This window comes from Syngnathus typhle, linkage group LG18 (assembly GCF_033458585.1).
Source record: "Syngnathus typhle isolate RoL2023-S1 ecotype Sweden linkage group LG18, RoL_Styp_1.0, whole genome shotgun sequence".
NCBI lineage: Eukaryota > Metazoa > Chordata > Actinopteri > Syngnathiformes > Syngnathidae > Syngnathus > Syngnathus typhle.
Window position 1 is genome coordinate 5,551,479 of NC_083755.1, and position 17,318 is coordinate 5,568,796.

The 17,318-nt window shown below is 42.7% G+C and overlaps 3 protein-coding genes across 6 annotated transcripts; 2 read left to right on the plus strand and 1 right to left on the minus strand.

Annotated features, from left to right (window-relative positions):
- Positions 1–4,688: 4,688 nt before the first annotated feature.
- On the minus strand, positions 4,689–7,945 carry sbk1 (SH3 domain binding kinase 1). Its single transcript, XM_061264953.1, has 4 exons — positions 7,938–7,945; positions 6,769–7,019; positions 6,490–6,692; positions 4,689–6,229 (listed from the first exon to the last, which is right to left on the minus strand). Exons 1-4 carry the CDS (start codon positions 7,943–7,945, stop codon positions 5,399–5,401), a joined length of 1,293 nt encoding a protein of 430 aa, XP_061120937.1. The 3' UTR covers positions 4,689–5,398.
- A 3,717-nt stretch (positions 7,946–11,662) lies between these two features.
- Positions 11,663–13,803, plus strand: LOC133142630 (retinol dehydrogenase 13-like). The gene is made up of 7 exons (XM_061264003.1): positions 11,663–11,832; positions 12,080–12,198; positions 12,309–12,464; positions 12,528–12,632; positions 12,731–12,943; positions 13,050–13,151; positions 13,287–13,803. Exons 1-7 carry the CDS (start codon positions 11,768–11,770, stop codon positions 13,592–13,594), a joined length of 1,068 nt encoding a protein of 355 aa, XP_061119987.1. The 5' UTR covers positions 11,663–11,767; the 3' UTR covers positions 13,595–13,803.
- A 516-nt stretch (positions 13,804–14,319) lies between these two features.
- Positions 14,320–16,874, plus strand: decr2 (2,4-dienoyl CoA reductase 2, peroxisomal). Of its 4 annotated transcripts, XM_061264006.1 has the most exons (11): positions 14,320–14,370; positions 14,463–14,501; positions 14,776–14,877; positions 14,967–15,035; positions 15,128–15,179; positions 15,240–15,375; positions 15,531–15,655; positions 15,732–15,825; positions 15,894–15,998; positions 16,068–16,320; positions 16,535–16,874. In XM_061264006.1, exons 3-10 carry the CDS (start codon positions 14,777–14,779, stop codon positions 16,286–16,288), a joined length of 903 nt encoding a protein of 300 aa, XP_061119990.1. In that variant the 5' UTR covers positions 14,320–14,370; positions 14,463–14,501; position 14,776; the 3' UTR covers positions 16,289–16,320; positions 16,535–16,874. The 4 variants fall into 4 exon arrangements, with proteins under 4 accessions (XP_061119990.1, XP_061119989.1, XP_061119988.1 ...); XM_061264005.1 differs by having other exon boundaries at positions 14,359–14,501; XM_061264004.1 differs by lacking the exon at positions 14,320–14,370 and having other exon boundaries at positions 14,377–14,501; positions 16,068–16,256.
- The last annotated feature ends 444 nt before the right edge of the window (positions 16,875–17,318 follow it).

The following is a 17,318-nucleotide window of genomic DNA, read 5'->3' on the forward strand; positions in this document are numbered from 1 at the left end:
TACCTTGAGGTATTTCAGCAAAAATGGGCTTGTCACTTGCACTTATGTTAAAGCAGCACAGCACCTGCAGCAAAAAAATCAGCCCTTTATTTCACAGAGACTTTCACATTTAACGCTGCCCAGGGCCAATATGCAAACTAAAAACAAATGCATGCGTGTGTGTATCATGCATTTTCAACACTTTTTATCTCTTTTAGCATTTGACATTAAAAAAAAAGCCTTTGGTCACACTGCCACAAGTGATCTCCACCTTGAATGAATAAACTGCCCGCTGTGTCCTTTTAAATCCAATTGTGTCCCTCGAGCTCTCCCGCACGAGTGCAACCTTTTCTCGAGGGTTCATTAAAATTTCAACATAGTTCACACGCAGGTAATTATGTAAGATAATACATCACCCAGTGAAAACAATTTGTGGTGAAAGTGAATGCAAGTCCTGACAAAAGTACTTTGGTTATTTTGGGGTTAATTTTAGGTTAAGGGGGTCTGAGGAAGGAAGGTAGCAAGGAAAGAAATGTAGGAAAGGAACTTTCAGGATGCAAGTTATGTCATTTCCGCTCGTATTCCCATCGCATATGTCCCAATAATATTTATAGTAACTTATCTTCGCCAAAAGCGCAGAACGGCGCCAAGGACAGATGGCAGCTTTTTAGTAAATGAAGTGGCATGAAATGTAAAATGACAGAAAATATTGTTGAATATAGTTTAGGACCTAAAAGATGCAAATTTGAGGAAAAAATCCCAGCTATTTTAAACCCGCGTTTGTCCCACTTTCTTCCCCGCATAGTTTACATTCCCCCCTTGGGATGATTATTAAGTGCTGCTGACGTATTGCCGCGGGAAGAATGACGCAGATGTGTTCAGAGGAGGAGGGGGGGGGGTCGTCCTCAGGGTGGAGAGAAGGTGCAGTGAGGGTGTGATGGGGGGGTGAGAAATGAAAAGAGACAAAATGTGTTGCAGAGGGGAGAGAGTGAGACAGACGAAGAGGGGGAGGGAATGTGTGCAGTGACAGATTGATGAATGAATGTTTGCGCAAATGGCAATTTACAAGCGAGTGCTTCAAATTGAAGACGAATCCCAAAAATGAACAGAAAAAAAAGGCCCCTAAAGTTTTCTACAAAGCGTGCAAGTTTCGATTTGAGGGTCAGCCCGACAAGCCCAAGCACTTAGAAAACAATTAAAATTTAAAAGGCCTCCCTTGCATTTTAATTTCATGGCAATGGTTTGAGGAAGCGCTTATATAACGTGACAACATTTAATCAAGCTCAGAGTGTGTTGTGTAACAAACGCACACACACACACATGCAAGCACGCCAGAACCTGAAAACAAGGAAATGAAGTATTGTGATTGGTGGTCAGGTCGAGGTCATCGGGGATCTGATGGAGTGATTGAGCAAATCATTTTGTGGATTAAATTCTCATTTCTGAAGATTTTAGAAAATGTGTTTTCAATTTTTCCACAAACTCTCCATTTTGATCACCTCAACTTTTAAATCCTCTTCTTGCAAATAAATGGCTTTGTGCGCTCTTGACTTGTTGCCAAGTCATTTGCAAGCAGAGATTTATCTGTGTCACCTTGGACTTTTATTTATTTTTATTAATATTATTAATTCAACTGTGCTTTCTGACAATTTGTATTAATAGAAAATAATCAACCAGGCAGTGGTGCGGTTGAATCTACTCCCCCCCCCCCCCGACCAGCCATTCACTATGTGATATCTTTTCCGAGCTCTCAGTAGGACTCCCGTTTGCTTCATTAAAAGCCGCATCTCGTTTCCGAGCGTGCCGATGAATTGAATTGACGACGGAACACGGAAATTCAAAAGAAACACTTGGAATATGTTTACATTAACGACTCAATGAGTGTGTGGCGTCAACCCCCCCCCCCCCCCCCCCCCTCCACACACACACACAAACACTCTCTAACAATACCTGACCTTAGCACACAGAGTTATCGACATCACAATCTCACAGGAAGCTCCGCACAGTCTTCACCTCATTACATTTTCTGCAGCTGTGACTCACTCAGGTGTTAGTTAACCTGCGGCATGGTGAGTTGTTTCACATTTATTCCGGGCACTATGTTTCTTTTTTTAGTATTGAGTTTGTTACAGTGTCATTTCACGTTGTTTATTATCATGGATTAAATTGTCACTTTTGAGACATCTTAATTCTTGAGAGTGGGAGAGCTGCGCCGTTGTGGGGGTGGTCACGGTTCAATTCAATCTTAGCCAATCAAAGCTGCTCGTTTCATTCCCTTTAAAGTCTCCTCTAATTATATGTGTCAGTTATTTCATAATAGTCAAGCCAAAGTACGAAATATTGACTCGTATAATTACACAAACTTGACATGAATCACTTTTAGCCGCCGTGTGACTGTCGCAGCCGCATAGCTTTACGCTCACCTTAGCCTCGCCCCATCTCATTAGCGCATAATTGAAACGAAATGATTGTGAGCTCGGCGTGAGCGCCATTCCCCGGGGTTCTTTGCCATTTTACACGCCGGTAATGACAAGCCCGCAAAGCTGGTGAACACAACTCGGAGATGTTTACTGCACAAGCGAGGAGAGAAAATAGCTTGGGGGGGGTTGTGATCCATAATGTTGCATTGCAGCATGATGAATTCATCCTGCTTTCCAAGCTCAGGCAGGTTCCTTAAGGAAATAAATCCAATCAAAAGATAACGTGACAACATTTCTTAAAATAATCGACTGCGTAAACACATTTTTTTTTTGTCACGCACTTGGCCAATATAGTTGATTCTGAAGATGCGGCGTTGTTTGCTATGCTCGGTTGCTATGGCAACCCCATCCGAGCACCACATAGTCTGAGAGTGTAAAATGAAATGAAAAAGGAAGTTGCACCAACAGATGTCATCAAACAAACACTTCCTGCATGATTCTAAAGCCATTTGTCTCACTCTGACCCCTCCCTTCTCCTTTTTCTCCTGCCAGACATTCATTTCCCTCTCTGGTCCCTTAGCTCACGTCTCCAGCTGTGATCTGACACGGATTCTCCCGATGTAGATCAGACGGAGTGGAAAGAAACGTCCCTTGAAACCATTGGCTGAGGTGACGATCTGGATATCTGGAGATGTTGTGCACAAATAAAAAAAGATAATTGCAATAGAGAAAGGAAAGCGTTGTCTTCTCAACGCGTGTCATGGATGACCTTTCCTTTCTCCGGCTGTCGGAACTGATTAGCTTACATCAGACATATTCCGCCAAATCTCTGTCAAAACTCATAAACAGTTCTAGCCGAGGTCTGCACAATAAGACTCGTTTTCAACCGTATTGAGAAGAAAAAAAAATTATACTGGGTTTGTGTTGAAGGGGCAAGTAGATAACCTCTTATCTGCAGGCAAGTTAATTGAACTCGGAGAAAAGGAGGAGATCATATGAAAGAAAGTCTGGGCGCCAAAGCATCAGGAAATGGTCTGTGATTTCAAACGGCCTTCATCTGAAATAGCGGGCGTCCTTCGTTGATGAGGTCAGGAGAACAAACTTTCAGGACCAGTGGCGCATTATTTGATTTTATTTCAACATATATTAACATCATTATTTTTAGTAAAGACACAGAATATTTACAAGATTATATAACGACTTTCGGTGGCCCCTCCCAAAAATTTGGTTTTGCCTATTGCAATGCAGATGATCGGGCAGGCTGAGGAAAATGATCTAATTTTACAGAAGTGGTCTGAAATTGATTTTTTTTTTTATGCCATATTAAGAATCTTGTTCAGCAGGAATTAAATGCACTTAACCTTTTGGATTCAATGGTAATTGGCCGTCATGAGTCTTCTCGATTGGATCTGACGACCTTTGACCTCTGTTTTAGCAGTCCATAAGACGCAACAATTTGATTTTTATCCTCAAATGGGAATGACTAATTCCTCCATTGCAGACAGTTGTATCAGATTGAAGGTGGTGTCTATTTCTGGCGCTATTTTTACGCCCTCTGACCAAATCCATATGTCGTGCACCCAAGCGAAATTTAGTGCTTGGGGGAAATTAACGTGGCAATAGAAAAGGTTATTGCCGCTATTGAGGGGCACGGACTGATTTTTATTATTTTTTTTTCCCTCGGTGGATCGTCTAATCGAGAGGAGGTGGGGATGACTCATCTATCTGAGGTAAAACGGTGTGAAACTTTTACTATTTGGGAATATTAGCTTAGCATTAGTGCCGTTTTTACACTGACGGACAAAAGAAAAGTCTCTTTACAATTTACATTTATTATTAGATTTATTCCATGTGCTCGGTCGTTATCGGATTTTTGTAATAAATGTTGAAATTGGACTGTTTTATCTTTATCTCTACCAAGCCCAATTAAACCGAGCAATTGTTCCGAAACGTCTGCAAAGTTCTTTAATTTGGGCTCAATTAGACTCCAGAAGGACAGAAGCCTCGACGACAGCGGCGGCGAGGCACTGTCGCTATGGCAACAGTGCTGATGGGCTGTCAGCGCGAAAACATAGAAGAGGGGGGGGTGATAAAAACAACACCAAACATGAGCGGGTCATCAGCTCATGGAACAACAATAGATGACCTGCTGGAATAACAAATATCTGGGATCCGCTCGGGAGGGGGCGAGAGGGTCAAATCAAATCAGCAGAGGGTATTGGCAGCGCTTTTCCACATTTTATCTTACAGCCCTATTCTAAAATAGAATAAATCATTTTTTATCTCTAGCCAGTCAACTGTACTGTACATTCCGTCCTATCGAGTTGCTACATACAATGCGTTAGTTAACCTGACAGTGACCGAATCCCCTGATTTTTCGAAAACGAGTACAGCTACATAGATGAACTACCTGATATCACGAAGTACTCAACTATATCTACGATATGGAGTGAGATTGTTCACCTTTTAAAAACATTTTGTGCTTTAGTGTCGGGAACTCACGCGTACAACACATCCGAGCGCTAACACGAGTAGAAAAGGAAAAAAAAAAAAATAGAAAACATATTCTCTCCCTTTTGTTATTGTTCGCACGTCTTCGCTCATAAAATCTTCCTGTAAATGGAATGGATGGCTAATGCGACGGGAAGTGATCCACTCGAGTGTCCTGAGGTGACCCAAGGAAAAAAAAAAAAACGTGTCATACACCCTGCTACATGGACGTCCATCTTAAGTGTGCTAATGTCGCCGATGATGAAGTCAAATGCTGCTTAAGAATCGCTGAAGTGGACTCGGAAGGTGTGAGAAACCCTGCTGTAGTGACAAGTCATGGAGAAGTCAGTGTCTTACTACGATCGTTAGCACCACCAGCGGCGTGAATAATGCTAGCCGTCACCATCTGGCCGTTCTTCGTTCCTCCATCCCGCTCGTACAAGTATTGCACCTTTTCCCCGGAGTCGGCTTTAGTTCCTTGACTGACCCAATCAAATTTTGGAATGTGGTTACACGCAGATTTCAATAGCAGTGGCCATCACCATCTGGCTTTTGTTCTTGTCTCGTCCTGAAGGTTGTTGCTGTCCAGCCTCCTCTCTGGAGTCAGAAAGGACGCTCCGCTTGAGGGGTGCTGGGCGAAGGCAGGAGGTTCCTGGAGGCGTGGAAGGCTCAGGGTGTCTGTGGGAGGCTCGTGAGGAGGAGGAGGAGGAAGAAGTGGATGAAGATGAAGTGCAGTTGCCAGAGCACACCCCCGAGCTGGAGCGTTCGCCTCTTTTGGCACGGTAGGACGCTCTACGCCTGAGCTCGCTCACCAGCTCATATTTGACGAAGCAAAAGACGTCCTTGACCCCGCAACGTTTTTCCGGCTCGGCGGCGAGAAGCCTTTGGAACATTCGCAGGGCGTCGTCGGTGAATCGGCGCCACTGAGACGGATACGTTCCCACGGGGCAGCCGGCTTTCTGCCAACGTCGGAACTCCTCGTAGAAGGCGTCGCTTAGCAGCGCCGCTTCCCAGGGGAAGTTACCCGTCAGCATGCAGAAGACCAGAACTCCAAAAGCCCACACGTCCAGACTGGTCGCCACCAGGAAACCCTCGGTGCGGCCGGCCCGGCACACCTCCGGAGCCGTGTAGGGGATGGTGCCGCTCACCCTTTTCACCCGACAGCCAACCCGTCGAGTCATGCCAAAGTCGGCCAGCTTGATGCGGCGACACTCGCGGTCGAACAGAAGCACGTTTTCCGGCTTGACGTCCCTGTGGACCAAACTTTTGCTGTGCATGAAATCCAGAGCCAGACCGAGTTGTTGCATGCAGCGTTTGACCATTTCTTCTGGAAGACCCACCTGGGAGGAAGACAAAAACATTGAGTTGTTCAAAGCAAAACACAGTTCAGGGAGAACACTGATTTTCTCCAATAAGATCTCCAGTCCCGCAATTTTAATGAGGAAGCCAAGCCGAGTAGTTCTAAAGCAAAGTCGGAGCTGCCGACAAAAGGCTCCGGCTCTCAGGAGAGCTTGTTAAAAGCGCTCCGTCTAGAACGTGATTGGAGCAGCTCTGTCGGACTCAAGATGATGATTGGTGAAGACAAGCGTGATGGTGCTACCTGTGGGGGAATGATGTCGAAAAGGTCCCCGGCGGGAGCGTATTCTTGTCCGAATACGTAGCTGTCTTCCGTCTCAAAAAGCACGTCCAGAACTTTGATGATGAACGGGCTGGAGCTAAGCGAGCCCGTAAGACTGTACTCCCGGAGGAAACTCTTGAGCTTGGTTTTATTTTTGGTAACAAATTTAAGTGCCATTTTAGTGCCTGGGAAAAACAAACAAACATGATCTTTAAATATTTTGTCAAATTGCTCAACTTGTATTTTGATTCAGGAACTCACCTTGGGTTCTGTGGGCCACCAGGTCCACTTTACCATACGTGCCCTTCCCCAGCTCACGAATCTGCTCAAATTGTTTGGCTACATCGGCAGCAGACAGCGAAGTAATGGCCAAGGCTTGCATGTCCTCCACAGGTACCCCGACTCCAGCGGGGGCCATTTTGGATGTCGGGGAGCCCCCACCACTGCCGCCACCCACCCGTCCCGGCCCGGTCGGAGAAAGCGACAGGCTGGCCTTGACGCTGTGCGGCAGACTGATGGAAAGGAAAAAAAGTTCAGTGTGACTTTCTCAGTTTTGTCTCATGATTGAACTCCATTTTTTAAATGAGCGTTTTTAAAACTAGGATATGAATGTGCCCCAAGCGCGGAATACATTTTTTTTTTTTTCCAATCACCAAATAAAATTCCTCGCTGTACAGTATAATAGGCTCCAGCTAATTGCTCTCAAGTATTTGCTGGCGCTTGTCCACATGTTCTTCTTTTCATATATCCCAAAGGACGACTAAATCAGAAGGACTTTAACAGACTCTCATTAGCATGAAATCCATTTCGGATGAGGGAGGTGGGGGGGGTCGGACATCGCTTTGTAGCGACGAGAATGACTAGTCTGGCAGCACTTACTGGCGCACAGTGATGGGAAAATCAATAGGAGCAGGTAGAAGAGCCATCAAATGGAGACAAATGGCTGACAGTTTGGAGCTGTATTCCGGTAAAATATGCCACGTGCTGTCTGGGAAGCAAAACATCATCATCTGTTGCTCATTGGGCTCTCTGTTCAATTCAATCTGGGGTGTAAATTGGAGAAAGGGTTTAAATGACCACGTAATCATCCATTCAATCCAGAGGAGCAATTTTGATGATGGCTTGTTTTGCTGTTCCAAGTTAACAGATAAGCTTTTTTCTCCAACCCACTTTCTAGGCCCATCCATTGAGCGCCAATCCAAAAGGCCGCAATTCATATTTTCATATTCTAAATTCTCCCAAAGCCTGTGTGGGTTTTCTCCCACATTCCAAAAGTAGAAGATTTGATTGTAGGTGTGAATTGTTTAAATGCTAAACCGATCAAATCCAAGAAGGGAGCCCGATCAAGTCTTTTCGGACTCCCTGAAGGCAACGCGCTTTGGAGTGGGCGCAGTCGGCGCGTGTAGGCAACGGGATTCATAGCGTCTTACATAATCATCTCCAAGACGTGTGATCAGTGACGATACGTGTACATATGGAAGACGTTTCTATTTTCTGCACCCGTGTTTATTTGCTTCCTGGACCGAAAGAGGGCGAAGCCAAGAACAAGCGATGCAAATTGTGACATCATGGTTGAACAAACAAATTGATTTATGCAAGGAGTGTGTTACTTTAGAATAATATCCGCAAACTGGAGTGCTGTGCTTTTCTGGCAAGATGATGTGATTATTTGGGAGGCTCAAAGTGGGACATAGAAGGGGGCCTTGTGTTCCCCCCAGCAGCTGCGATTAGAAGGGGCGTAAACCAACTAAGCACCTGTTTGGATTATTTTGTTGATGTTATTCATTTCTTTTTTTAAAACTAAAACTTTTATTATTCAATTTATCTGCAGATGCTATTCGTTAGCCTGTCTTTGGTGTTTTGTATTGTTAGCATTGCGTTAAACAAGCCAATTCAAAAGCTTTTTTCTTTTTTTTTTAACACACTCACTTCCTGTCCTCTCTCCAGGCACAGTTTGCCGTCTGTGGGTTATTAAATCCAGTCCTACTCATTCTAAATAATCTGTAAACAATTTAAAGCCGCTCACGCATTTGTTATACTTGTTTGTTTCCCCTCGACAAATTCTCAATCCCTTCAACATCTGTGTAAAATACAAATCGCTTTAGAACTCTATTTGAAAGCAAGTACAGACGAAAAAAAAATCTCTAATCCTCATTCTTGAATAATCCAAAATACAAGTGTCATCTAATTGCCCCCATTATATTTCACATAACAATGATGTGTCCAACTATTTTTGAATAGGCCAGAAATGACATTTGAGATGTTAAAGAAGATATAAAATTGAGGATATGATGAGGCACCCTATCATGTGCAACAATTGTATTTTAATATTCAGCAAGAACATTATTGTATCTAAAGTGGGCCAGGGGATCAGAGTCAGCAGCTTTACACTGTTTACCCTTTTTATAGCGCCGTCCTTGTCCCTCTTGTTCTTGAAAACAAACAAGGGACTCAGGAAAAAAAAATAGATTTTACCTCAGTGGTCTATCCTCAAACAAATAAATTATATTAAAAAAAATTCAATAATCTTTTTGAGTAGCACATGAGGAATAGAGGGGGAATCCAATGAGAGCGACGAGGGTCCCTCCCTTTGTGCTTCATGCTTTGATGGCTGGGGGTTGGGGCTAGCATGTGAGAGCTACTGAAATTGGGTCGGGGGGGTGGGGGGCGTCTAATGAAGGAGCCATTTCACCATCCACATCAAGGCAAATAATGAGATTTGGAAGAATAATGCAAAATCCCAAATTTCAACCCCCCCTCCCAACTATTTAACTAATTGCATGTTGTATGTGCAAGCACTGAGCAGACACAAAAGCGAGCAGCCCTCATTGGCACAAATAACGCTTTGTACAAACAAACCTCGCATGAGCTATTGATTGACAAGGCTTATAATGATATTATATTCCGCAGATGTTTCCTCCCAGATGGCGGAGACAGGTTGGCTGTTTCATTTCTTCGATGACACAGATGTTTGGAGACTTTGGAGGAAATGATATGCTCACTTGCACAATGTTGGACAAATATTCACATTTGTGCTAGTCTTGGATGATGATTAGGTGTTGTTGTTTTTTTTTTTCCTACTGTGAAACTATCTGTGGGAAAAGCAGACTTTTAGCTGCACAAGCTCAATAGTTCTTTTTTTTTAATCTAAAAGCTTTTCCTGCTCAGGTAATGAGCAGATGTAATGTGTTTAAGAATTTATGAAGCGGAATCATGTTCATTCTAAAAGTGTATGAGCACAAGAGAATTTGTCAAATATGAGCTGATGTGTGTAAGAATTTTCCAAGCGTCAATTATTCATTTGCGATAGAGACATCGTTGCTTCTCTAACACAATGTTGGTCTCTGCTTTGGATCCATTTGCGCTTTATTATTAGCGTACAATACCGGCCGACTGCAAATAAACAAAAATGAGTATTTCGACATTGCCCTCCCTCACCTGCTAGGGACTTGTCTCTCTCCATGGTCCTGCATTCTCTGCACAACACTGATCCTCAAGAACTTGAAGCGCACAGGTGAAATAAACAAAAAAAGAATAACACGAAAGAAAGAAAATCCTAAGAATCCTGTGCAGGTCCTTCAAAAAAAAAAAAAAAAAAAAAGCTTTTGGATGACAGACAGACTTGATGAAAAGCGCAGATGTTCTTCTCCCTCAGTTGACTCTCATTCTGTTCCTTGAAAGGCTTTGAGATGACTTGTCCGGAGGCGGATGCTGCGATCGCATCATGCTGGGTGCTGAGGTGTGCGAGCTCCGATCATCGCTCCTCCGGCAGAAGGGGGGTGGGGGTGGGGGGCTGTTTATCTTTGGCTCCTCCAGTGATCCTGCATGACCCACTTCAATCCCAGTCATTCACAAAGACAGAGGAGACAGAAGGAGCCCGCACATCCGGGGTTGATGACTTCCGCTCCGTCCGTGTGTCTCGGGGATAAGGAAGACGGCCGTGAGGTTGGAATGTGTTTTGTGGCTCTGATGTTGCTCCTGTGCTGGTCCTCACTACTCTCCTTTTCTTCATTGTTCGCCCTCTGCACTGCTCACATGCTCAGGGTCCTAGTGCCTCCCCTCAATTTAAACCACGACTACACTGAGAAATGCATTGTTTGCCATATTTTATATTTAAAGTTTTACAAAACACTACCAAGGGAAAAAAAAAAAAAGTCATCAACCTACGTCGGTTATTGTAGTGATTTGAGCTCTCGAAAAGGAGCAAGCTGCTCCACTCTTGCATAATTCAACAGTTTGAGCACTTCACGCGGTGGCTTTGCCAACTGTCCTTATTAGGCAATTAATTCACGGGACTTGCATGTCCCTTTAACTGTACATGATGAACAACAGCACTGCCAGCACTGTTTAAGATGATGCTAAGATGAACAGATGAGCCAGCTTGGACATGACAGGAATGACCTGGAAGAGCCATTTTGATCATTAGTAGGTGGCTGGCTGCTTGCTGTGCCAAAGAAGTCACACGGCATATGTCATAAAAAGTATTTCCTCTCAACTTATTTTCTTACAAATGCATTCACTCGATGAGTGAATGAATGTGGATGCATCTACTGCATTGTAGAAAAATTGCCAAGACTATTTTTTTGTGGGATCAGGGCTAGCACAGAAGCAGAGCTGCTGTTAATCATAGGGAAGGTCAAGCATTCACGCTGGCAGCAGGGGACACCGAAGGTCAAGCACACCAAGGGGGATAAAAGACCTTCAAACTATTAAAAGATAGAAACAGGCTGCTCTGCTCTGGTCACTCTTTCATCTACTTTTTGCCACACAGCGGGCTCATGGCCTAGTTTGCCGCGCATTAGGTGGGTCGCTTCAAGTTTCTACCTGGCCTTGTTTCTTACTTGTTCCCAAATCTTCCTTCCTGAAATTGCTTCTTGTGCCCTATAAACATCAGTGGAGCTACAGAATACCAGCTCAAGTTCTTTACTAAAAGATTCTTCAACAGCTTTTGGTTACTATGTTGCTATGGAAATAACTTGAGTAATATTATTATTATTATCATTATCATTATTATTATCATCATAATTATTATTATTATTATTATAATCACTATTATTATTATTATTATTTTATTATTATTATTTTTGTTATTATTAATTACTTTCTGAAAGTGCCTTCCGGCAATGAGACTACAATTCCCATGATGCCAGGTACGCCAATGACGTCATCAGCAAGCGACCCATAACCTTGTGTTGTGTACATTGCAGTATCAGCTGAGAAAACTGCTCAAAACGTTTTATGTAGAATATATTTATGCACAATGAACAAATATGTGTTGCCAGTTTCTGTCTTTGGAACTGTTATTGGAGGTGGCGTCTTACTGAAGTGAGTAGCTCTTGAATGAGCACTGTTTACCTTCATACATTACTCTGACTTACTGTATATGATTTTTTTTCGATTTGTTCGTCATACCAAGTCAAACACATTACAGTCCAGGAAAGACTAAACGTAATTGTGTGGATTTTAATGCTATGCATGAATTTCATATGCATTTCATTTGGGATTGTCTTAGATTCATGAAATATATGCTAGAAAAAGAACAATAAACTCTTGATTTGATTCTATTTTCCAGGAACCACGTGACTGGGGGTCGGTGTCCCAGCAAAGCCAAGCTAAATGGGAAGACGGTGATTATAACAGGGGCCAACACAGGGATCGGCAAAGAGACGGCACAAGAACTGGCCAAGAGAGGTATAGAAACGTCACAATTAGCGATTAGGAACCTAACAAATATAGCTAAATGTTATAATGACATATTGTCGAGTGTTTACTGGCTTTCCCTCACTTTTCTTTATGGTCAGGGGGCCGGATTATTATGGGATGTCGAGACATGGAGAAGTGCGAAGCGGCCGCAAAAGAAATCCGGGGCAACACCCTAAATCCTCATGTTTACGCCTGCCACCTTGACTTGGCCTCCATGAAATCCATACGGGAGTTTGCGGACAGAATCAAAGAAAGTCAGTACATACAAAAAGAAGTTTAAAAAAAAAAAAAATCTTGAACATGATATTGTCTTACAGAGGAGCAGCGTGTGGATGTACTAATAAACAATGCGGGCGTCATGAGATGTCCCGCCTGGAAAACAGAGGACGGCTTTGACATGCAATTTGGAGTGAACCACTTAGGTAAGTTAAAAGTAGAAAATCCATTGATGGATGGAAATGAAACGTGGTGAACTATTTTGAATCCAAGCCAATTAGAGTGATTCTTCTGTGCCATCCAGGCCACTTCTTATTGACCAATCTTCTGCTGGACCGGTTAAAAGAATCCGCCCCCAGCAGAGTGATCAACTTGTCCTCACTTGCCCACCTCGTTGGAAAGATAGACTTTGAAGACCTGAACTGGGAAAGGAAAAAGTTCGACACGAAGCAAGCGTACTGCCAGAGCAAGCTTGCCAACGTTCTCTTCACCAGAGAGCTGGCCAAGCGTTTACAAGGTAAGTTAAGCAGCATATGTGGGAGGGAGTACTGCTTTTATTTTTGTGTATCGCTACTTTTAGTCCACCATGTTTTGTCAACAGTGTTCCTTGTTGTTTGTGACAGGCACAGGAGTCACCGTAAATGCTGTGCACCCTGGCGTTGTTTCCACTGAGCTTGGCAGGCACACCGGGCTGCACCAATCCCAATTCTCCACCACGGTGCTCAGTGAGTACAGCAGAATTCTTCATTTAAAAAAAAAAAATGGCTATAATACTGAAAATAATAAATGCATGAAGGGGCTCAGTTTTGGATCAATTTACAATTCAAATCAACAACACTCGCCAATGTTTCCCCCCCCAGGTCCCCTTTTCTCCATGCTGGTGAAGAACCCCGAACTGGGGGCCCAGCCCAGCGTCTTCCTGGCTGTGGCGGAAGAGCTAGAGGGGGCGACGGGACGCTACTACGACGTGTTGACGGAAAAAGAGCCAGCTCCCCAGGCCATGGATGAGGAGGCAGCTCGCAAGCTGTGGGAGATCAGCAGCAGGCTGGTGGGTCTGAAGGAGGATGATGGACAGTCCAGCAATCCTTGCCAGGCTGACCTGCCAACACTAAGTCAACAGACACATGGACAGAACCCAGGACCAGTTGTTGGCACCGTGGGGTTGTAGCACGTCTGTTATATTGTCTCGGCCCGGCAGCGATATGGACCACAGCGGTGCCTTGAGGTACAAATTTGCCACCTCCTCATTGAAATGAATGGAAATGCCATTCCATCCCCCCCAAAAACACCAACAAAAATGTAACATAAACCCATGAACAATATTGTATTACTTATTTCAAAACCTACAGTAATAATAAATGAATGTGAAGAATTAAAGACTTTGCGTGTCATGATTTATTTTATGCTTTAATTCACTGAGCTCCGAACAAACACAGAATACCATTGTTAACTAAGCTGCAGTAATATTATTCCTTTCTAGCACAGGATAAAGAATATATGCATGTAAGTAATGTAGTTGCTGCAAAACGAGCCCAATTTGGTAATAACTTGTCTAGCAGCGTCACCTAGCGGTCATCAAGAAATTAATCTAATACATATCAATAGTTTCCCATTGTATTAAAGAGCAGTTTTCTAGCCCTGCGCAACAGAACCGACACTGAAAATCTTACAGCATATTAAAATAACTCATTATGACAAATCAATAATATTTTTTCAATGATTCATGTAAATATTTAAATATATGTAAGTGTAAATGTTCATCAAATATAATGTAGTAAAGTAAAACATTAAATAAACACGTAAAATCGTTCAAAATGACATCACCCAGAGAAATTATAAATATATTTTACTATATTTTATTTCAGTTTGTTTTCGCAACGTATCCCTTGTAGACTTCATTTCCCAGAATGCCCTGCGAACGGACGCCGAAAACTAGCGTCCAAGGTACAAAAGTAATAAGTTAAAAAAAAAAAAACGCGTACTTAAGACAAACTGGCAGACTAAGCTCGATAATTTGTCTTTTAAATCTTTCGTAGTTCTTTTCGACTTCCCTGGCCTTTTTTCCCCTTCGACAGGTAACGAAAACATAGGCTAAATTTAGCTAATACTTTCATTGCATAGCACAAAACCAACATGCTAACCCAAGTTTTGCTTCTAAAAGTCTATTGGTAGTATAAAAATAAGATTCTGTACGACTGTAAAACTGCTTTAATCATTACAAAATAGCCATATACCTCGAAGTGATGTAATTACCGTACTGTTGATTAAATGTTACAGTACATCATTGTGTACATCCATGCATTTGTGGTGGCTATCTTATTTAAATTCCTTTCCATATTTTTTTACTAGAATGGCAGAACCACAACGACTCTGTGACCTGCTACCTGAAGATATTGCTTCTGATGACTGCCTGACTTCATATACTCATATCTACAGCCCAGATTTGCTCAAGTAAGTATTCCACAAGTACTTTATTGGATGAAAGTAAACAATGGAAATCTGGCATGATGTAAAGTTACTCTCAAGTTTTTTCTTTTCAGAGATCAGGTCGCATTTATCACAGGTGGTGGATCAGGAATTGGCCTCCGGATAGCAGAGATTTTCATGAGGTGAGGGAAATAGTCATCAATTTAGCTTCTATGGAATATAAATTTAGAAAAATTGAACTCCCAGCATTTTTTGTTGTTGTCTTTTCTCTCAGACATGGCTGTGACACGGTGATCGCCAGCAGGAACAAAGACAAGCTCACTGAGGTCATCTCGCAATCATCTTTGCCATAATGTCAGTCTCTGATGCTTTTGTGTCTCTTGCAGGCGGCGAAGAAGCTTTCCGCCGTTTCTGGACGACGCTGCCTTCCGTTGTGCTTGGATGTGAGGCAACCTGAGAGCATTTCAGCGGCTGTGGATGAGACTCTCAAAGAAATGGGCCGCATAGACATTCTTGTTAACAGTAAGATGAGTAGCACAAGGAACAAAGATCAAAAATGAAAGATTTCAGCTTAATCATCAACTTTTATCTTTGCATGTCAAGGTCGTGCTGTTTGAAACAGGTTACCGGCGTTTCTTCTGACGTAACACAAAATAAGATTTGGCGTTATCTGACAGATGCTGCCGGAAACTTCCTGTGTCCTGCCTCTGCTCTTTCCTTCAATGCCTTCAAGACGGTTCTGGAGATAGACACCATGGGAACCTTCAACACCAGCAAAGTTGTTTATGAGAAGTGGTTCAAGGTACAGGGGTCACCACTATGGTGAAGTCAATAATTCATCATTTAACTTACTAAGAGAGTCTAATTTTTATTTTCAGGATCATGGAGGCAACATTGTCAACATCTCTGCAACACTTGGCTACAGGGGACAAGCGCTGCAGGTGCATGCAGGATCTGCCAAGGCTGCAAACGGTGAGATTTCTTTCAATGTGACTTCTTTAAAAATATTAATCCTCTTCTGCTTTTTCTCCTATTCCTAGATGCCATGACCAGGCATTTGGCTGTGGAGTGGGGGCCCAGTGGGGTGAGGGTGAACGCCGTGGCCCCTGGTCCTATCTCTGGCACAGAGGGATTCCGTAGACTGGGTAAAGAAATTTGCATCCTTCTCTGTGCAGGATTCAACCTCAACATAAAATGTCTTTTTTTTTCTTTAGGTGGTCCTAGTGGGGAGACCGCCGGTCTGTTCCAGTTCATTCCTTTGCAGCGATCAGGCAACAAAACCGAGATGGCCCACTGCACACTTTTCCTAGCCAGCCGGGCCTCGTCCTACGTGACCGGAGCCATTTTGGTGGCTGACGGCGGCTCGTGGCTGAGTTCAGCCAACGACGTCTCCAGGCTGATGGGTATAGCCTCCTCTAAATCTGCTAAACTCTGAGCCGGGGTTCTACTGTCCTCCTCCTGACCCAGGTGTGTAGGAGGAGGTGTAGCTTTTCCAAAACGCAAATGCGTTTCTTTGGCGGAAATAAATGTCACAGGCAGTTAAGGTTAATTGTAATTTGAGAGATGAACAAAGATACATTTGTACATTCATTATTTTCAGACCAATGATGATTATTATTTTTTTCTTCAATTTGCTTGCGTGTCACACAGCAAATAAAATATTCCCTTTCTTTTTTTCCAGGTTATTGGTCATCTGAAAAGAGAGACAAATAAAACCAAAACAGTAACACTACCCCAACGCCCGCAGTATTTGATTCAGGCTACCAAATTGGAGACTGATATACATTAGTATTTGTGCTTAATATTGTCAGTATTATACTGCAAATAAACCTATTTTAAAGAAATACATTCACATTTTCTTCAACTTTAATATGCAGATTTAACATCCTCAATATTAATCCCAGCATTTGTCATGCAACACTTTTAACCTTTATTGTGTTACTATGCATTCCATGTACACTTGTGTTCACATTGCATCATGTCATGTTCAGCTGCTTAATAAAAACTAAAAATATATTTAATATCGATTCCATTATATAGTATTTTCCTGAATGATCCAGCTGCTCTGGCTGCTTAAATGCAGTGATTCCCAACCACAATGCCATGCCTCATAATTATGGGAAATTAATTGTTTCACGATATATGTATATGTTTTTTTATTTATCATAATGTGTATTTAGTCATATCTATTCAATCGGAGAGTCAATAGTGGTCTATACCACGTGGGGGCGCTATAACACCACAAATAAAAACGATGCATCTTCCGCATCCACCCTAAAGTGCTTCTGTCGTTTTATTGACAATATTGCAGAAATCAAATCTAGTGTACAATTATTTGATGTATTTGTGCGTTTGTAAAGGGCGTGCAATTCTTGAGGTTGTTACAAGTTTGCCATATTTTCTTCATTTGATAATGATGACTCAACTGTGTTCCATGGTACATTTGACGTCTTGGAATTTATTAA